At 51.3% G+C, this 19,169-nt stretch overlaps 1 protein-coding gene across 11 annotated transcripts in view; it reads left to right on the top strand.

The window, feature by feature from the left end:
• PPP1R12B (protein phosphatase 1 regulatory subunit 12B) overlaps nt 1-19,015 on the top strand; it is a 105,468-nt gene extending 86,453 nt beyond the window's left edge. For 9 of the 11 annotated variants that reach the window (XM_065698576.1, XM_065698575.1, XM_065698572.1 and 6 more), the window contains 6 exons: nt 3,625-3,641; nt 4,291-4,435; nt 5,648-5,752; nt 5,995-6,048; nt 7,803-7,853; nt 15,731-19,015. In XM_065698576.1, coding sequence (XP_065554648.1) covers nt 3,625-3,641; nt 4,291-4,435; nt 5,648-5,752; nt 5,995-6,048; nt 7,803-7,853; nt 15,731-15,817 — 459 coding nt within the window. In that variant the 3' untranslated portion in view covers nt 15,818-19,015. Of the gene's footprint in view, nt 1-3,624; nt 3,642-4,290; nt 4,436-5,647; nt 5,753-5,994; nt 6,049-7,802; nt 7,854-8,187; nt 8,229-15,730 lie in introns of all 11 variants that reach the window. The other 2 variants (XM_065698574.1, XM_065698573.1) reach the window with 2 other exon arrangements.
• Nucleotides 19,016-19,169: the final 154 nt, after the last annotated feature.

Below are 19,169 nucleotides of genomic sequence, written 5' to 3'. Positions count from 1 at the left end.
CTCTCAGGTCGGCAGAGCAGCCTTCCCAGGAGGAAATGGAAACTGTCAAAGGCAGAGTTTAACCTTATCATTTCTCTGCACCCACTGGAAAACCAGACTTGACCCCAACCATACCTGACTTGAAAGGCAAATGTGGCTTGAGGGGAACACTGCTCTGAGTTGTACCCGATGGCGATGGCTCTGGGGTGGACCAGGCAGCCCTCCTCATTGCTCTTTCCCCTTCCAGCTTTCTTAAGGGAAGACTCCTGCCGGCAGCAGTGCTACACACAGAGAAGCTGTCCTTTGTACAGCTGCCGTGCATATCAGCCCTACCAAACACAGGAATCTGGGAGGTGCAGGAGCTGCAGCGCTACAGAACATGGTGGCTTTTGCATAGTAAAGGCAAAACCAGCCCCCAAAAACAGCTGGCTTTGCTTTACCTTTAATTTCTAACCCAAACAGGACTCACAGGAGGGTATTTACCAGTGCAGGAATAAAACAAGGCAGGTTCCTAACCTTTCCCCTCTTGATTAAGAGAAGGGAGGAGCCAAGCTGGAGCGGCTCCGGGATCTTGGGAAGTGGTTATTTAATCCTAAGTGTTGGTCGGGGTCACTGAGACACAACACACCAAAATACCTTCCTTGACGGCTATCTTAAAATAGTGCAGGTTTCCCTGCGCTTGCCCACTTGGAGGTAAAGGAGGAGAAAATGTGCCCAAAGAAGCAATTTCCTTCTTCTTTCTTTTTTTTTTTTTTTGTAAATAGACTTTTTCAGCCTTTGCTGGGTCAGGTCTCACCGCAGAGGAACACACTTGGAAGCAATTGGGCCAATTCCTGCCTTGGCAAGAGCTGTGGCCGAGCCTTCTTCTGGCACTGAGTGTGTTTTATCTCAACCTTCCACAGGGAATTTGGTTTTAATTGCACTTCACTGCATTCCTGACAGCTGTGGGCGTTTCTGGGGGTTTAAAGGAAGGATTCTGCCCTCCACCATCCGAGCACATTTCTGAAATCAAATCCAGTGCCGTTCCTGGCGCTGTGCAGCATTCTGGCATTCCAGGTGACTAAAGCCATGGCTGGTACTAAGCTGTGCCTTTTCCTTGGATGGACCAACATCAGCACAGTGAGAGCTGGGGGTTCCGAAGGAAGCGGCTTGTGCAGGGAGCATCAGTCTGCTCTAGGGAGACCCCCCTGCAGTCCTGGTCCAGCTCTGGAGCAGCAGCACAAGAGGGACGTGGAGCTGCTGGAGCGAGGCCAGAGGAGGCCATGGAGCTGCTGCGAGGGCTGGAGCAGCTCTGCCCTGGAGCCAGGCTGAGAGAGCTGGGCTGGGGCAGCCTGGACAAGAGAAGGCTCCTGAAGGGGAGACCTGAGAGCAGCTCCAGTGCCTGAAGGGGCTGCAGGAAACCTGGAGAGGGGCTTGGGACAAGGGCCTGTAGGGACAGGCCAAGGGGAATGGCTTGAACCTGCCCGAGGGGAGACTGAGCTGAGCTCTTAGGCAGAAGCTGTTCCCTGTGAGGGTGCTGAGGCGCTGGCACAGGGTGCCCAGAGAAGCTGTGGCTGCCCCATCCCTGGCAGTGCTCAAGGCCAGGTTGGACACAGGGGCTTGGAGCAAGCTGCTCCAGTGGAAGGGGTCCCTGCCCATGGCAGGGGTTGGAGCTGGAGGAGCTTTAAGGTCCCTTCCAGCCCAAACCAGTCTGTGGGGCTGTGATGGTCTCTGCACTTTTTCTCAGGTCCCATCTCAAATGTCCTGTTTTTTCCCAGCCCACCTGGTTGAGTCCCCTCTGACCCTGTCCAGAAGAGCTGGCAAAACTCCTTGAACCCCCTTTGCTGTCCTACCTGAATGGGATGGCGCTACCCTGACGCTGCCCACCATGGGATGGACAGGAGGGAAGATGCTGTAACCTCTCAGGTCTAAGAGCTGGGGGTTACCAGACACTTGGAAGCACTTTGTGCTTTTGAGTTCCCCTTTAAGAGTCACCCCTTGGGTGTCTCGGTGCTCTGCAGCCGGCATGCCAGGGGCTCCAGGCCGGTTCCTGAACCAGGACAGCCGCCTCCAGCGCCACGCTTCCCCACAGCGCCGTGACCCTGTTTGGATCACAGGAGGGATAATTTCACAGCCTGTGAATGTTTCCCGTCAGGCTCCATCCCCAGGGAAATGAAGGAGCCTGGGCGAAACCGGCAGCACTGTTCCAGATTTGCCAGGAGAAGGGAGAACCCCAATGCATTGGCGCAGTTGATGCAGCGGTTTCTCAGCCTTCCTTGTTTAACCTGGAGAGGCTGCACAGTAGCCATCCAAGAACGAATCAGGCAGGAAAAGCACCAGCTTCAAGTTCACGTTTGGTGCCCTGGCTCTTACTTCCCTGCTTCCCCCCAACTCCTCTTTCCAGAGATAAAGGATGGGAACCTCCTTCTGAGCCTCACCTTGGAATTTCCAGTCTCTCTGGGCAGATACAACCTTCTTCCTGACTTACTGCTCAGCACAGTGAGCCAGCCAGTGCTGCAGGGGGTTAAATGAGCTTTGTGGTTGTATTAAAAGAAGGAGCAGCGGGTGGAGGAGCTGGAGGTAGCCAAGCTGATGGTCCCGGTGGAGCTGGAAGCACGTGGCAAGAGCTTCCACAGGCGTGGTTTCATTTCCTCCTGCACCATATAGAGCAGGTTGCTCCAAGCCCCATCCAGCCTGGCCTTGGGCGCTGCCAGGGATGGGGCAGCCACAGCTTCTCCCTGCACGGAGACCTCCCTAAAGGGGCTCCGGGAAAGCTGGAGAGGGGCTTGGGACAAGGGCCTGTAGGGACAGGCCAAGGGGAATGGCTTGAACCTGCCCGAGGGGAGACTGAGATGAGCTCTTAGGCAGAAGCTGTTCCCTGTGAGGGTGCTGAGGCGCTGGCACAGGGTGCCCAGAGAAGCTGTGGCTGCCCCATCCCTGGCAGTGCTCAAGGCCAGGTTGGACACAGGGGCTTGGAGCAAGCTGCTCCAGTGGAAGGAGCCCCTGCCTGTGGCAGGGGTTGGAGCTGGAGGAGCTTTGAGGTCCTTTCCAACACAAATCTATCATTTTGGTCCATGCTTTTATGATGTTTAAAGAAGAATCTATGCATGTCCACCCTTTTGGCTGGTGTAGGGGTCTTCTCCTTCCTTGTTCGACTTCTGCTGTGCGTCTCCTTGCCCCGGTGAGGCTTTTATTCCTGGGGGAGGTACTTGCACGTGGAGAAAAAGTACCGTTTGTGACTTCCTGATGTTCCACACAAATAGGCAGCAAGCTCCACGTGTTGTGGTCCATTAACCCCTCTCACCCACATCATGCACAGGGCAGTGATCAAAGTCAGGAGGTATAATTTGATTTAAAGAGGGAAACAATAGCATGGGTTTGGTTCAAAGGGATGGGTTTCAGTTCTGAACGCTAGAATTTGGGGAACAATGATCCATAGTTTTTAGGGTTGCAAAAGAAAAGAAATCTTGAAATGCTTCAGTGAAGCAGTTGAAAGGATTCAGGCAGGATCCATGATTCCCAGCTTCAGCATGGGAATTAATGCTGTGAGCTTGTAGTGAGGGAGGTGCTGGTATCAGAGGTAGGAAATTGCTGCTGCTTTGTTGAATTGAACCTTTCATTCTCCTCATTAATTCCCTTTTTCTTTCTTTTCTTTTACTCCTTCAGCATGAAAGACTTTCCAGGTAAGAATTTCTTTTTTTTTTTTTAGTATTTTGTATTGAATATTCATGAACAGCATATTTTGGGATGGTTTGGGGGATTCCCTGTGCTTCAGATCAGCAGCATAAGCTGAAGCTGGTACTGGCTGTTTGCTCTTTACCATGGCTCAGCTGTTGGGCCAGGTTGCTTCTGTCCTTTGCTAGCCAAATTATTTACCAGCTACTCTGCAGAGAAGAAACCCTCTGTGCCCTATCAGAAATGGAGCCCATTCCCACCATGAAGACGAGAGGTCCATGGGGAATTGTGGATGTACCCAGAGAAGCTGTGGCTGCCCCATCCCTGGCAGTGCTCACGGCCAAGTTGGACACAGGGGCTTGGAGCAAGCTGCTCCAGTGGAAGGGGTCCCTGCCCGTGGCAGGGGTTGGAGCTGGAGGAGCTTTAAGCTCCCTTCCAACCCAAACCATCCCATGTCTCTATGAAATCACTGCCCTTTGGAGGTTTGTGCTGATACCCACTGGATTTGCCCCAATTCCTGAGGCAGTGGTGGCTGTGCTGCAGGGTGAAGGGTGCTCCGGTGGGTCTGCCATGAACTCAAGTCCCAACCAGTGGGGCTCACACTGGCTGTCCCACAGTAAAGCAGCTCCACGGTGCTACCTCTTCCTCACGTTTCAGGTTGGAAGCAGCTACGAACCCTACCAGCAGCGAGTCCTACAGCGACCGTGCCTCCAGCCGCTCCAGCGCCTATAGCCGGAGGGAGAACCGGTTGGCTGCCCTCAGCAGCAGAGCGGAAGAGGAGAGTAACAGGGACTACAAAAGAGTAGGGGTTTTTACCTGTATTCTTGACACTGCTGCCTGTTACTGCAAAAACATGCACTGGGAGGCTTTGGAAAGACAAAGTTTATTTTCACTGTCTGTTACCATTGCTTTTGGAAGTCACACCGGCCTTCTTCAAATGCATCTGCCCTTCAGGGGGTTGAAAACGGACACAGCATGAGAGGACATCATGGAAGTCAGATGTCTGAGGAGCGGGGGATTGAGGCTGGGGAAGTAATGGGAGGGATTTGAAAGGAGCAAGAAAAGATACTGGTGAGCACAGCAGCGTGGTTTACACATGCACATCCCCACAATTACTTTGCTGCTGTAGCATCCCAGAGTTATTTTTTCTGTAATCTCTGAACCTTTCAACACAATCCTTGAAAGGGATGTGCCCTGCCACCCACAGCCTCAGGGCAGGGAGCACCTCAGAAGTAAATGGATTAATATGACCAGGCTGCCCAGAGAAGCTGTGGCTGCCCCATCCCTGGCAGTGCTCAAGGCCAGGTTGGACACAGGGGCTTGGAGCAAGCTGCTCCAGTGGAAGGGTCCCTGCCCGTGGCAGGGGTTGGAGCTGGAGGAGCTTTAAGGTCACTTCCAACCCAAACCAGCCTGGGATGCTGTGATTCATTCTGTATTTCTCTGACCTGAATTCTGAAATGACTGATGCTGAAAACCTCCCCCATAGGCAGCACCCCCTCCTCTGCATGAGCATGCCTGGTCAGGAGAGGCAGGCAGGATGCTTCGTTTGTCCTCTCAGAGGGGTGGAAATTCTGCTGGTTTGAAGGAATTGAAGGGGAAAAAATCCATTTTGGAGTGGCCTAAAACTCTGTTCCTTTCTCCTCTTCAAGCAATGCGCAAACAAGGGCAGCGAGGCTGTGTTGTGTTGGGGAGCACAACAGAACCATAGGTGCACATACATACATCCAGCGTAGACAACTTTGGGCTTTATTATGCTTGGCTGTTTCCCTAAATGAAAACCATCCCTTTTCTTTGCCTCTCGGCTGCTTTTAAACACTCTGCAAGATGAAACAGCTGTTTTCTTAGTTCGTATGGATTGTGAAAACACAAGTGAAGAATCCAGAGCAGTTCTGTTTGTCCTTTGGATCCCCTGGCATGGGGAGCAAAGCAAACCCCGCTGCTGGCTCTGCTCGGAGCTGCCACTGGGCTGGTTCTGCACTAACTGAAATCTCTTCTTTCCTATCTCATATCTCAGTTATATGAAAGCGCCCTGTCTGAAAATCAAAAGCTGAAGTCAAAACTGCAAGAAGCCCAGCTTGAGTTGGCTGACATCAAATCCAAGTTGGAGAAAGCAACCCAGGTAAGACCAAAACAGGCTCCTGGGCTGGAGGAACTGAGCCCCAGCCCGTAACAAGCCAACACTTGCTCCAGCATGAGGCAGGATTTAGCTCTTGGGAAGGAAGATGCTACAGAGGAGGCTTCTTTTTCACAGAAATAAGTGTGAGGGATTCTCTGAACACTGATTCTTCTGTAGGCTTCTGCCTAGGCCTTTGTGCAGCATCCTGCGATGCTTTAATAGCTTCCTGTTTTTAATTTCCCTAGCAGAAACAGGAGAAAACTTCAGACCGGTCCAGCATGCTGGAGATGGAGAAAAGGGTACGTGCCTCAGCTTTCTTCTGTGTCGCAGCCTTTGCCTCATGTTGCTCTGCAGAGCATCGTAGTTTCTTGCAGGAAAGTGTGAATTAAAAGCCAAGTTCTAGTTTTGCCTTGTGGAGCAGTGCACAACAGTAACTGTGTTCTGACCTCCTCAGGGTCTGAGACTTCCGCTTTCTTTGGAAATCAGCTTAGTTCTGATTTCTTTCTTCTGTTACAGGAAGCTGCAGACCAACAAATTGTACTCTGTCATGCTAAGAGACTGTTGGTCCAGTATGCTTTACATTATTCTTGATCCTTATAAATAAACTGTTTTGGGATGGTGAGGGGAAGAAGGCAGAACACGAGCTGGCTGTCTGTCTTGTGATTACACTTGAAATCTGGATCATTGAATGCTCCTTCCTCTCCACTGAATAGTCAGATTCATTGCAGTGAGCTAAGCTGAATGGGTAGAGCCTAGCTAAATCTCTGCCTTGAGTCACCATAGCTCCAGTCAGATTGGAAGGATCCCAGCAGAGTCAGGCAGGTTAGTCAGGGCTTTGTCCCATCATTTTGTGAAGTGTTGAGTCTCTGCAGCTGCAGCCCTTTCTTCCAGTTCTTAACTATCCTCACAGTGATTTGTTTTCTCTTGGTCTCTTATCCTGTGCTTCAGCTGATGGCCATTAATGCTCGTTCTCCCACCACGTGGTTAATTAAAGCTGGAGCCTGGCTCCAGTTTCTCAGCAACATCCACTTTCATGCTGGAGAGTCGCCTGAAGTGAAGGTTCCTCTTGAAATGTTTCATCTCCTGAAGCTTTAGAAGCTTTGCTGGGTGATTAAAGCCCTTTAATCATTTATGTGCAAACACTTCCTGGGATTTGCCAGATACAGTCTGGAGGAGATGATGTTCAGGATCCCCATTTTGAGCAGGGGCACGCAGCACACACCAGCCCTTGGTACAAGTGTGCGAGGCAGGTGCCAGGCTTTGACTGCTGAAGCTGAATTGATGCTCAGGCCCTGGCCCTGCTGTGTAACCTCAGCTGAGCACCTCCACACCACTCTGAACCCTGAGATACTCAGAGCGGTGATCCATGTGGGCCTGATTCCTGTGTGTGCTTCAAGCAGGCTAAGGGGGTTATCAAACATGCAACCCCACTGTCAGCTAAACATTGCGTGGGGGGCACTTGGAGGTTTGCCATTTCCCCCTGCTCAGTGCACCTCCCTGGGGTGGTTTGAGTCTTCTCATGTTGAGAATGTCCTTGATAGAGTCCAGCTCTCCCTCTCTCAAGGGCTCAGCTCTCACTGAGGGCACCACCAGCACTCACATGGCAGAGCCGCCCTGTGTAATCATCCATTTCCAAACTACACTGAGAGCAATGAGCTTTGAAGCCCTCAATTAATCAGGGAGGAGGATTTCCAGGCACCGTTCCCTGTTTCTTACTTGATGGGCTGGGTGAGTTTTCTCAGTGCCTCCTGCAGTGGGTGCAGTTAAATCCGTGGCTTCACCCACAGAGCTCAAAATCAGGTTGCATCAGAAAGTGCTGAAAACTGGAATCATTGCCGGGGGGGGGGGGGGTTCATTTCACTGAAGGGGTATGAAGGGAGCTCAGGATCTGCTGAAGTGGGCCCAGCTCCTGGTTGTAACCTGTGCATTGCTTTGAGATGCTTTTCAGTGATGATTCCTACAGAAATACAGGACTCTTCTTTAGAAGAAAATGCACTGTGAGTTTTTCCTCTGCATCCTTGTGACCATCTTTGTTATGAATCCTTGTAAACAGGAGAAGCGAGCCCTGGAGCGGAAACTCTCCGAAATGGAAGAGGAGATGAAGGTAGGAAATAATCCATTCACTCTGCTCATTCTGGGGTTTATGCTTTGTATTAATGTCTTCTGGGATTGTCACCCAGGAGTGGGATACTAAAGGTGTACCTGGGAAGGGGCTCGTGTCACCTCTGAGCATGTTCCTATGTGCAGTCAGAACTTCCTTTAATGGCCAGACATGAAATACTAATAAACAGTCCTATTACCATTCATCTGATTGCACCATGTTTGTTGTGCTGTTTGATCCGAGAACAGTGAGAGCTGTTCTCCTTAAATGCTTTCCAAAACTAACCTTTTGTGGCATCGATGGGTTTCCATGTGCTGATCCTCTGTGCTCTGAACAGTCTGCAGCCCACGTTAAGCCGCTGTGGTTCTCTCCAGATGGGTAAGAAGACAAAGCTGGCTTCTGAGGTCACGCACACTAGCCAGGACAAAACACAGGAGTGGTTGTGTTTCTGTATTTTCCCTTCCTATAGCATGCCACTGGAAGGCTGTGTCAGTAAGGCAGCCTGGAGTTGATTTCAGCCAAGAGGAATTCGCTTCCTGATGAAATGTGCAGCATGGCTTGAAGTCACGAGACATCCGCCACTGATGCTCCTTCGCGTTCTCTCTTTGGTGGCATTGCCCCTGGGGATGGTTCCTCCTGCCATGGCTTGGCTGCCCTGCGAGCACGGGGCTGGCGGGGAGCACTGCAGGGTGGGAAGCAGCGTGGGTGCATATTGCCACCTGAGTACACCCAGGACTTCGCGCTGCTTTGGCAGCGTTGCATCATTTACACTCTGGTTTAATGCTCGTATCGACAGAATGGCCCCATTTGCTCTCTGCTTTCATTCCCTTTGATCATGACCCAGGTGGGACCAAACTGCTTTCAGAAGGAAGGACCCCACCTGAGAGTTGTGTGTCCCGACGTTGTGCACTGATGCAGGAGGTTCCAACTTTATGTTTCTATTTGAAGCTTCATGTATTTAGCAAGCATCCATCCTTGGAAGGACCCGTTGGCTTGTGCTTGCATCTTCTGCTGCCATAAGTAGTAGAGCAGTTTGGTGGATCTCACTGTAAGGGTTCTCGTGTTCTCTCTCAGAGGAGAAAACAAGTGTCTATGTGTTAGAAGGAGAAAGGACTGAAAATGTCTAAATTTCTTTACTCACTGAACAGGAGCAACCTTTAACTCCAGAGAGACCTTTGTATAATTACAGGAATGTGGCCTTCAAGAGAAGACGCTGACAGCAGCGGTTCGTGTTGTCTCTGCAGCCATGCAGATCACTGTAAACCAGCTTGGTCTGTGGAGCAGAAAGACAAATTGGTGTCCTCTAGTGGCCTGTCACTTCTGAAACGTTTATTTTGGTTCAGAAGGCAATTAAGGAAAGAAGGTGCCTGTAGGAACTGCTGGATGCAGCTGAAGCATCTCTGCTTTGGGTCATCCCGAGCTGCAGACTGATAGAAGCTGGTGGTGCAAAAGGGAAGCACTGGTAGAAGTTTGACATGTTCTTCTGTTGCCCCTAGAGATGTGCTGGAGACATGAGCTAAAGAAGCCTGTGGTCTAAATGAACATGAGCAATCAGTCCTCGAGGGTGGGACTTTTGAGTCCCACCTTTCATCGCACCTTAAAGCAGGAGAGTCAGCCCAGTTGTGTTTGCCTACAGTGAGATAACCTCTACAGAACATCCGTGTTCATCTCTCATGTGGAAGTTGAGCCAAGAAAACAAATCTGTTCATTCTGGCTGGACTTTCATCCCTGCTTGTTGCACTAGCTGAATAGCTGTCCAGCCAAAGCAAAAGGAATTGGCTTTTGCAAATCCACCAGTGTCCTTTAACGTGGAGACCAGCAAGGGGAAGCAATCAGACAGGCCAAGTTATTAGGTCTCAGGTTGTACTGTGGGGTATGGGATTCTTCCCACTGGTCTTTGAATTGGACCAGTCCAGCATGGGTCTCATCCAGCTCTTTGATGCTGGGGCGCCTGTGTCCAGTCCTGTGCATCAGGGCTCTCCTCTTGTTGCAGCTGACTTCTTGGGCAGAGGAGGCGCAGCAGCGGTTGCAGGATGGTCCTAGGTTTCTGTGACAGAAACACTTTGTATTTCAGTCTACACTTGAGGTAATGAGCTTTGTTCCTTTCATGAGTTTAACCCCTGCTAATGAAGCAATCAAGAAATGGAGAGGAGCAGGACGAACACAGGAGTCTCAAGAAGCCCTTGGTGGCAGAGCTGCTCCTGCACGCTCTTGTGAAGGTGACAAAGCAGTGCAGCCTTTGCCGAAGTGGCTGCAGAATGTGACTGGAGGTACAGCAACTTGGCTAAGGAAGGAGAAAGAAAATTAGCATTGCACTGAACTGAATTGAATGCCAAGTGCCTGAGGTCCCAACTTAACGCAGCGATTTTTCTTGAAGGTCACAGGAGCTTCGTTATTCCATAGCAGCACTGCACCTCCTGGCTCTGTGCATTGTGCATGCTTTGGGCATTTTTATTTCCCCTACTGTTGCAGGCACAAAATCCTTGAATTGCAGGCAGGTACAGCTGAACTGAGAAACCTGCTTTTGGTGAGCCAAGTATCAAACAGAGGGATAAGCAATCGCAGCGGTATTGGCCAGATTCTGGTCTTCGCCTTTGGCTTCATTCCCAGCTTCCCAGCCTTTGCTGGGTTTCTTGAGTAAATAGAAGGCTGTCCTACCTGCAGCACACACATGTCCTTACATAAGTGATCCGTTTTATCATCTGTGGCAGCGTGCTGAGGCAAAGCTGCATCCGATCATGCCACGCTGAGGTTCCATGCTGTATCAGCGTGGAAAAGTAAAGGTGGTCTCTAAAACAACCACAATCCTTTCCATCCCCATAGCACGGCATCCATTTCACATATGCTTGATGTTTTCTGCCAGACATGCTCAGCTGTGTTCCCTGGGATAAAGCAGAGGATGCTTGTGATCCGTGGTATGACTCTTTCGATATGGACCATCCTCCAGCAGCTCCTGGGTGTGATTTATCCCAGGACAGACATGTGAGGTCCTCACCGACCGCCACTGTGGCTCGGGTGGATTCAGCGATGGATGGATGGATGGATGGATGGATGGATGGATGGATGAGATTTGGTGAGAGGGGGTCTCACTGCCGAGGTGTCCCTGAAGCTCCTGCAGCTCGTTGGCCATAGCTCTGTATCAGGACCTGTCAGAATTGTGTTAGCCTAGGCTAAGTTGTGGGAGCTGCTCCATCAAGTTGATGCCATCGGGGGGCTCAAAGCCCATCTTTGCTGGCTCCCTGCACTCACCTGCCTTGTTTCTGTCGGTTTTGCTCCTTGATGGGGAGCAGAGGTGTTGCTTTTGGGGAGCTAAGAATGGACCTGATGGGAGGGGGCTATACAAAGTGCATCTCTTTTATGCACAAATGGACCCTTGGACAAAGCATCCTGGGATGCAGCAGGTTCTCTGCCAACTGCAGCCAGCTCCATGTCGTGCAGGTTGGATGGATGTTCGTGCGAGTTCTTTGCATCCCAACAGATTTGCCTGTGCTGCTTCTGGTTAAGAACAGACAGTGACCTCCCTTGGAGCACTTTCTGCTAGTCAAATGGCAGAAAGGAATCTCCTTCCCTCTGTCTCCTCCCTGCCATTGCAAGCCATGTGTCAGAGGACATGGGAGGAGCGCGCTGGTTTGCAGAGCTGCTTTGGTTCCGGGCTGGCATTTCTGCACTCGAACTTAAACCTTCTCTTGCCACAGATGTTCCCCTTCCTGCTTTTCCCTGCACAGTGCCTGTGCTCCCTACACCATGGAGGAGGGCTCCTGGTTCACATGGCTGCGATACCCGATGAGCTGTGGGGAGGAGGGAGGCACAGGACACTGCCCAGAAAGCAGCTCTGGAGCCCCCGCGTGTCCTGGCACCTCTGTTTGGTGTGAATGTCCAGCACATGCTTGCTTTCTTTCTTCAGCATCACTGGGAAGAATGTCCTTGGAGCAGTCGTGATGTCTGCATGGCTTTTACCATTTCCCCCCTTTGCCTGCTTTGACGTTCTGTGTCTCCCCACTGCTGCTGTTCCTGTGCTAGGCCCAGCTTCGGGGCTGGTGTCTCCACTGTCTTTTGCCCACTAGTTTATTTTGTAATGGGCAGCGCTGTGTTTTCACACGCAAGATGCTGTCGTTCAAACACCTCAACTTAAAATGGGTGATTTGAGGTTCTGACTTTTCACCTCTGGAGATCAGAGTTAAATTGAGTCCTATGGCACAGAAGAGCTGAATCTGGACAGGGGTGAAACCCCCCACACACACACCAGACCTCTGAGCAGACCCAAGAGCCTTCATTCAGGTGCTGCAGGGACAAGGGATGTGGTCAGGACAGTGACACTTTGGTCTGTGCCTTTGAAACCTCCCATGAAGCTCTGATGGCCCTTTGCTACCCAAGACTGCTTTAGCTTTTAGAGCTACATGAAGAAGAGGGGTTTGAAAGGAATCCGCAGCTTCAGCAGCGTTTCAGAGCCTGTGTAGGTGATAAGTCATTGATGAGAGGTCCCACAGTCGTTCCTAAGTCCAGGGGCCGTGTGCTGCTGGAGCTCACTGGCTAAACTAGAAATGTTCCCCGCTTTGTGCTGGGAAATCCCTTCATTTGACCTTTTAAAGGCTTTGATGGCCCAGATGGTTCCCAGAGTGTCCTCAATGTGCTGTAAGGCTTTTCCCATCGGCACCTGAGCCCATCCACCACTCACTGCTACTAATTCTTCTTCTATTCTCTTTGGTTTTTTTCCTTTGACTGCTTGTGGACTAAATTCACGTTTCTGTGCCCTTTTGTCTCCCTGGTGTGTTCTCTCTCTGTTTTTCTGTCCACTCCTCTCACTCTCTGCAGAATCTCCACCAGCTCAAACAGATTCACACTCTGAGGCAGATGAATGAGCAACTGCTGGCTGAAAACAGGGCTCTGACCCGGGTCGTAGCCAGGCTTTCTCTGCCTGCCAAGCCCTCCGAATCAGAGGAGCTGTAGCTGCTTTCCCTCCGGCTCATCTCGCCTCCCTCTTCCACTCTTCCAGGCAGGTCTCCACTCCTTTGGCCGGGCTGTTCCCCCTCTGCCTCATTGCTCTTGAGGGTGGCTGATGAAGCTTGTGGCTCCAAAGCAGCATGTGGCAAAGGGTCCGAAAGCCAAAGGCCTGGGGTCGCTGGAGGCTCTGCTCAGTCTGACTTTCGCTCTGCTTGGCAGATGATGCTGACCGCACCGTTCCACTAACCGACCGCATCGGGGGGTTGCCTTGGCCATATGGAGCCCATCACCTGGGAGAGAAATAGGAGGACATGCTCCCTGCCTTAACTGTTGGGCTGGGTGGATGGCACTGGAATGGCCACTGGAGAGTGATGGATCAGCTGCTGCCCTGGGGCTTAACGCTGGAAAATGGCTTTGGGGTGGCTGGTCAGTGGCAGTGGGCAAGCAGCAACCCCTTCCATTGCCTGACCTTGGAATGGGTAAATTATGCTGCGTGGCTGCTCATGATGCAATTCTTTTTCATGTGCAAGAAGCTGGCTCGCAGCAAGTAAGATCATCCAAAGTCAGTATGAACGATGCAGTAATTTCTAGGGATGCTATGAGAAGCACACGTTTTTAGGTGATTTTTAGACCTACGGCTGGTTTAGACCTCAGCAGGTTTCCTTTGTCAGTTGACAAAGAGGACGAGCTCCTTCCCTCATTATAAACAGAGGGGTTTGAGTGAGTTCACAGGCTGCAGCATCCTCACTGCCTCTCGCGTTGTGGCTCCGAGGCAGTGAAGCACTGGGAGCTGCACCAGGTACACTTCCTTTTTCATTCTCTTGTTTTAAATCAAGTGCAGAGCAATTAGTGTTTGAAATCCAAGGAGAAGCCTTCCGTAAGCTTTGCCCTCACACATCACCCACTTAAATTACATCTTTCCATGCTACTTCATTGGTTCAGTGCTAAAATAAAGCTGTAAATGGTTCTTTCTTAGGGCCGTACCTGCCTTTTGCAGGTTAGTGGGGATAGTCAGCTCCCTTCAGACAGCAGCAGTGTGTTCTCACGGGCTGGAAGTGGCACGAAGGTAGAGACAAATCTATTCTTAGCACACAAATTATATCAAGGATGATTAATGGTAGAAACAAACCAAGCAGGGGAATTGCGGCTTCCCCTTCCCAGGAGTCCCAGTTCAAGACCAGGTTTGTGTGATGGGGGTGTTCGTGGCCTGAATAGTGCAGATGGTCAGATGAAATCATCTCCCCATCTTCCTGCTTTAAATCTGTGACAGTGTTCCCAAACCTGCCACTGACTCACCCTTCACCAGCGGTGAGTTCAGGTCATTCCCCTTCCCAACGTGCTCTGAGAGCCAAGAGGGAAGAATTGAGCAAAGCTCTTTCCAGACCCAGGAGAAGGAGCATCTCACCGGCTGTAAGCCACGGGTCTGTCTTCTTCTCCTGGGAAATGGTCACGTTAGCACTTCCCGCTACCAACACCCATCAGCCTCAGGCATGGGTGAGCTCCTCATTCCCAGCTTGGAAACTGTTCCCAGGTTTGCGGTTCACTGGTGCTGTCCGAGCTGGAGAAGAGCCATGTGTCTGCTGGCTTTCTGACACAGGGTGATGGTGCTACCTGTAAACCTCATCTCTCAGAGAGCTGGGCTTGTTCAGCCTGGCTCCGGGGAGCCCTTAGAGCAGCTCCCAGTGCCTAAGGGGGCTACAAGAAACCTGGAGAGGGGCTTTGGATTGTGAAAGGAGAAATTTGCTCCAGTGGGAGCTGGCGCCTGTGCTCAGTGGTGGTGACCGTGAAGGGCTGCAGATGTGAGGAGCTGGCAGGAGGTTGTGGTCAGAGCAGAAACTCCAGCTTAGGGGAAGGTTTAGTGGGGGTTTTGAATGGGGAATTCCTCCTTGGGGGAGAGGAGCCATCGCTGAGCTCAGAGCGGTGCCATTCATGACCTTGCTCTGCCCTGGCTTGTTCCAGCAGCTCGGGGCTGGTGGCACCCGTGGTGTGAGTTGCACACTGAGACAGGCAGCTCGAGGTCTCCTTCCTGTGCCACCCATGGTCACCCGCCTGCAGCGTGGGAAGCAGGAGGGGGTTTGCAATGAGAAGGGCTGCAAAGGGCTCGTCAAAGCCATTCTTGTATTTCCAGTTCAGAGCACTTTGGTTTTGTCTGTGTTGTGACCCTTGGTTGAGCTCCAGCTTTTACAACTGGGGGATCTCCAGTGTTAGTGTGTTCTACCCGTCCTCTGGCCGCGGCATGCACGTTTGCATTGAACATCTGTGGGATCCCAAAGAGATTGGGGTTTATTGAAGGAACTTTGGGGTTTATTAGGAGAAGGGGTGATGGTTTTAGACTAAAAGTTGGGGTGATTGAGGCTGGATGTGAGGAAGACATTCTTTACAATGCAGGTGGTAAAACACTGGCACAGGTTGCCCAGAGAGGTGGTGGATGCCCCATCCCTGGAGACATTCAAGGCCAGGCTGGATGTGGTTCTAAGCAGCCTGATCAAATTGAAGATGTCCTTGCTCATTGCAGGGATGGGCTTTGAAGGTCCCAACCCAAACTATTCTATGATTCTAAAGACATTTTGCAAGGTCCTATGTTCCCCTCTAGTCCTGGCAAATTGGACAAACCAGATGAGGAGAGTTCTTAGTTTCTGCTAAGCTGTAATCAGCATCTGGGAAGAGGTTTTGGGATGAAACAACTCAGACATGGTTCCTGTCCTCACAGACTGGTCTGCCCTAAGTGCTGGGGCATCATGTCCTGCCATGCTCCAGGGCTCTCTGGCTCTCTGCTGTGCTCCAGTTAAAATCCTTTGCTTGTGGAAATCCTGGAGACCCTATGGAGAAATGACCAGCCTCAGCAGGATGCTGGGTGGAGGGGATGTGACATCCCCACTGCTCAGCCCCGGGGTCCCTCCAGCTCTGCTGTGCTCTAATCCCTCTTTGTCTCTCTGCAGATTTTGACAGAGCTGAAGTCAGACAACCAAAGGCTGAAGGACGAGAACGGAGCCCTCATTCGTGTCATCAGCAAGCTCTCCAAATAGGAATCCTGAGCACAGGCAGGACGAAGAGGGGAGCCCTCACGAGCTGCCAACCCCACCACTGAGCCCTACCCCCCCTTTCCTCCTGTCACGTACAGCATTTCCGCCTGGGATCAGCCAGTCACCCCTGCCATGCCCTGCCCTGTGCTGTACATCCCTTTCCTGCCCCGATTCCCATCACAGCACCCCTCTGCCATTGGATTGTTTTTAATTTAAGCATGTTGTGGTGTCTCGGACATTTTATTCAAGGGAGAAGAGAAACGTGAGGATTGGGTTTGAGCTGCTGAAACTTCTTCCAAAGCCCAGTGTTTGGTGCGGGACTCCAGCCTGGAGTAGGCAGCTCTTGCTTTACAAAAGTGATGCCTAAAGAACTGGTCCAGCACATCCAAGCCCTTTACAGGTGGGAAATGAGACCATGGGCTGGGACTCTGAGGAGGCACATCACCTCACCTGAGATGTGAGCCTCTGGCTGAAATGTGATGCTGTGAAAGCCACCAGAGCTGATTTCTGACACAGGCTGACCACAGCTGCTTTGCACAGAGACTTCTTTCTCCTTTCGCCCCAGGAGACCGAGTCGTTTATTTAATACAAGGTTTGGAGCCTGTTCAGTAACATCAGCACTGGCTCTCGGCGTCAGAGCCCTCATCCTTCACCCTGCCTTTGGTGTAACCTTCATCCTTCCAGGGCTCCTGTCTCACTAGCATCTGCTGACTGCATCCAGATTCTTGCTCCTTGGGATAGGATGTATCGCAGATACTTGCTGAGCTTTCTGAAGGACAAGCTTGAGTCCCCAGAGATCCTCTGCTGCTTTCACAGGCATATATGAGCATGAATCACCTTGCAGGGAGCTGTGCCCACACCAGACACCAGGCTCCCCATCGTGACAGCTGTCTGGGACATTGTCCTGCTGTCTTCATGAAGGCAGAGCCCTGTAGAAGAGTCTGGTCTGGGATTTCAGGTACCTGGCTTTGATTTGCAGCAGGAGGCTGACCAAGTGAAAGGCAGCACTGGTTTGTAGAGAGAGGGAACGCGGGAGTCCCATTATCTCTTGGTGAAGAAGCTTGATGTAGATGCTTTCAAGGCAGAGGAGGTGGAGCAGTGATCACTTGTCCTCCCCCATGGAAAGCTGTGGGTGCATTGGTATCAGAGGGTCAGGGAGCTATCCTTGGGCATGCTGGTAACTATTGCTAGGATAAAAGTCTTTGAATCTGTCAGAAGCTTTCAGTAAGCCTTGACCTTGAAGGAAACCTCAAAGAAACCCACCCTCTTTCATGTTACACGTACTCAGAACAATTTGGAATTGTTCTCTCTATGGGCATTTAGACAGTGGCTCCTCTACGTGCTGTGTGATTTTGATGGTAGCAGCAGTAACCTGCCATCAGATCTGTTGAGCTTCCCCTTCACAGTCTCCTCTCAAACAATACCTTCCCTCTTAGAGACTTCTCCCTGTATCCAAACCACTTTCCCATCTACATCCTTCTGTATTTGTCCTTCCATTTCCTTTATCCTGTGGCATCCCTGCTCTGGCTGGCTGGGAGTTGCAGTCTCAGTCATTGAACTTGGAGGTTACCACGAAGTTCTACCCACATCCTGGGCACCTCTGCTGTTGGCTCACTGCTCCCATTGGGCTGGTGGGACTTTTCCACTATGAGAGAGATAGATGAGATACTTGAACACGTGCATCAGTCTTGAGCTTGCTCTGCAGGGTAACGTTTATCTCTGTCAGATAAAGAGGACTTTAAATGGGCTCTTTGGAACCTTTGGCTGGTTACTGCTTCAGGAAGCGTGTTCTTTTCCTCTCCCTTGGGGTTCTTTCTTCATGTTTGGTTTTTCCCCCCTTATTCTCTCCTTCTCCCCCTCCCATCCTGCCTGTTTCCACCTCTCTTGCTCCTGTTGGAGCTGCCAGTGTTGCCAGGGCAGCTCTGGCCAGAGCTTCCTCTTTGGCCACTCTTCAGCCAGCGGAGCTCTTTGAGCATGAGGTGCTGTTCCTCCTGGTACACTGAGGCCCTTCCTCTGCTGCTGTGCTTTGGGGAGGAGGAGACCAAAGCTGGTGATGGCATCAGGGTTTCTGCAGAGCACTGCCTAAGCCAGGCATCCTTTTTATATGACTTTCTTTTAACCCTGCTATATTTAACAGCTTTAAGTCTCGAGGTCCGGGCAATGCTTTCTCTGCACGCCGTCCCCACTCGGGGCACTCTCTGTGTGAGTACTTCTGCGTTTCTTGGTGTTTCTTCTCTTGGTGACCCACTCCTCGCTTCAGACCTGGGCTCCCTCATCTCTAAAGAGGAGCCTGGTCCCTCCTGTGCCCCGTGGAGCAGGAGGTGCTGCCCTGCCGGTGTGCTGACCGTGTGCCCCGGGTCCTGCATCCCACCAGGATGGGGTTTCACGCTGAAGATCCAGGCAGTGTGAAGGAGCCTCATGTCTGCTTCAGGGAGAGGGTTCAGCCCAACCTGACAGACCCATCCTGCACTGATGGTTTGCCCCTTCCCACCCGGACGCCTGTTGTGTTTCATCCTAAGGAACAGTATGCAAAGGGTGGGGAAGGCTCAGATCCTTTGCGTGGCACCTTGCAAAGCCAAACCACTTTAGATGAAGTCTGCTTAGCACTGGATTATCCCCTGACCTCTCGACTAGGGCAGAGGACCCGCGCCGGGTCAGCCGGAGCTGTGAGCATTTCCTGAGGACGATGCAATTGCAAACCCAATCCTTGCGAATGAATTCTTTGGGTCTCTCTTAAGCCAGAACCAGTGCACTGAGGAGGTGACGAGGAGGAGGACGCTTTGCGCTCGGACCCCGGTGCAAGGCAAGCAGCTTTTAAAACGGATCCCTATAGAACCAGAGCGTTTCCCAGACGTGCTCTCCATTGGAGAAGAAGCTTTTTCTCGAAGCAGTCGCTTGGGGTGGTTCAATGGTCACGGCTGGAGGTGAAGCCGCCCGTTGCGGCTGCGACTTTGACGATGGCTCTTTGTAAATAAGCTCCTTGGAGAAGCAGGACTGGCTCACGAGATGGGGAGAGAATGTATTTTTATGCAACTTTTGAGTGGCCTTTCAAACCCTGAGATGAACGGTTTGTTTTACTGGTTGTTGTTATATAGTATTCGAAGTATTCTGTGTTTGAAAGTTTGGGAGTAATATTCACATCTATGATGCTTGTAAACACAACAGTATTTATAAATGAATAAAATAAGAGTTGATAACATAGGAGCTTGGACTTTGCTTCCATCTTTCTGGAGCTGCAAGTTGCTCAGCCCAGATTTGTGCAGCCTCAATGGGCTGGAAAGGCCCAAATGGTGCCAAGCCCTGGATGTGCTTGGTCAGGGCAAACCTGTAGCAAAGACACAGGCACCGGTACCAC

Source organism: Lathamus discolor, chromosome 19 (genome assembly GCF_037157495.1).
Source record: "Lathamus discolor isolate bLatDis1 chromosome 19, bLatDis1.hap1, whole genome shotgun sequence".
Lineage (NCBI taxonomy): Eukaryota > Metazoa > Chordata > Aves > Psittaciformes > Psittacidae > Lathamus > Lathamus discolor.
The sequence above is the reverse complement of the archived record's forward strand: the minus strand, read 5'-3'. Positions and strand labels throughout refer to the sequence as shown.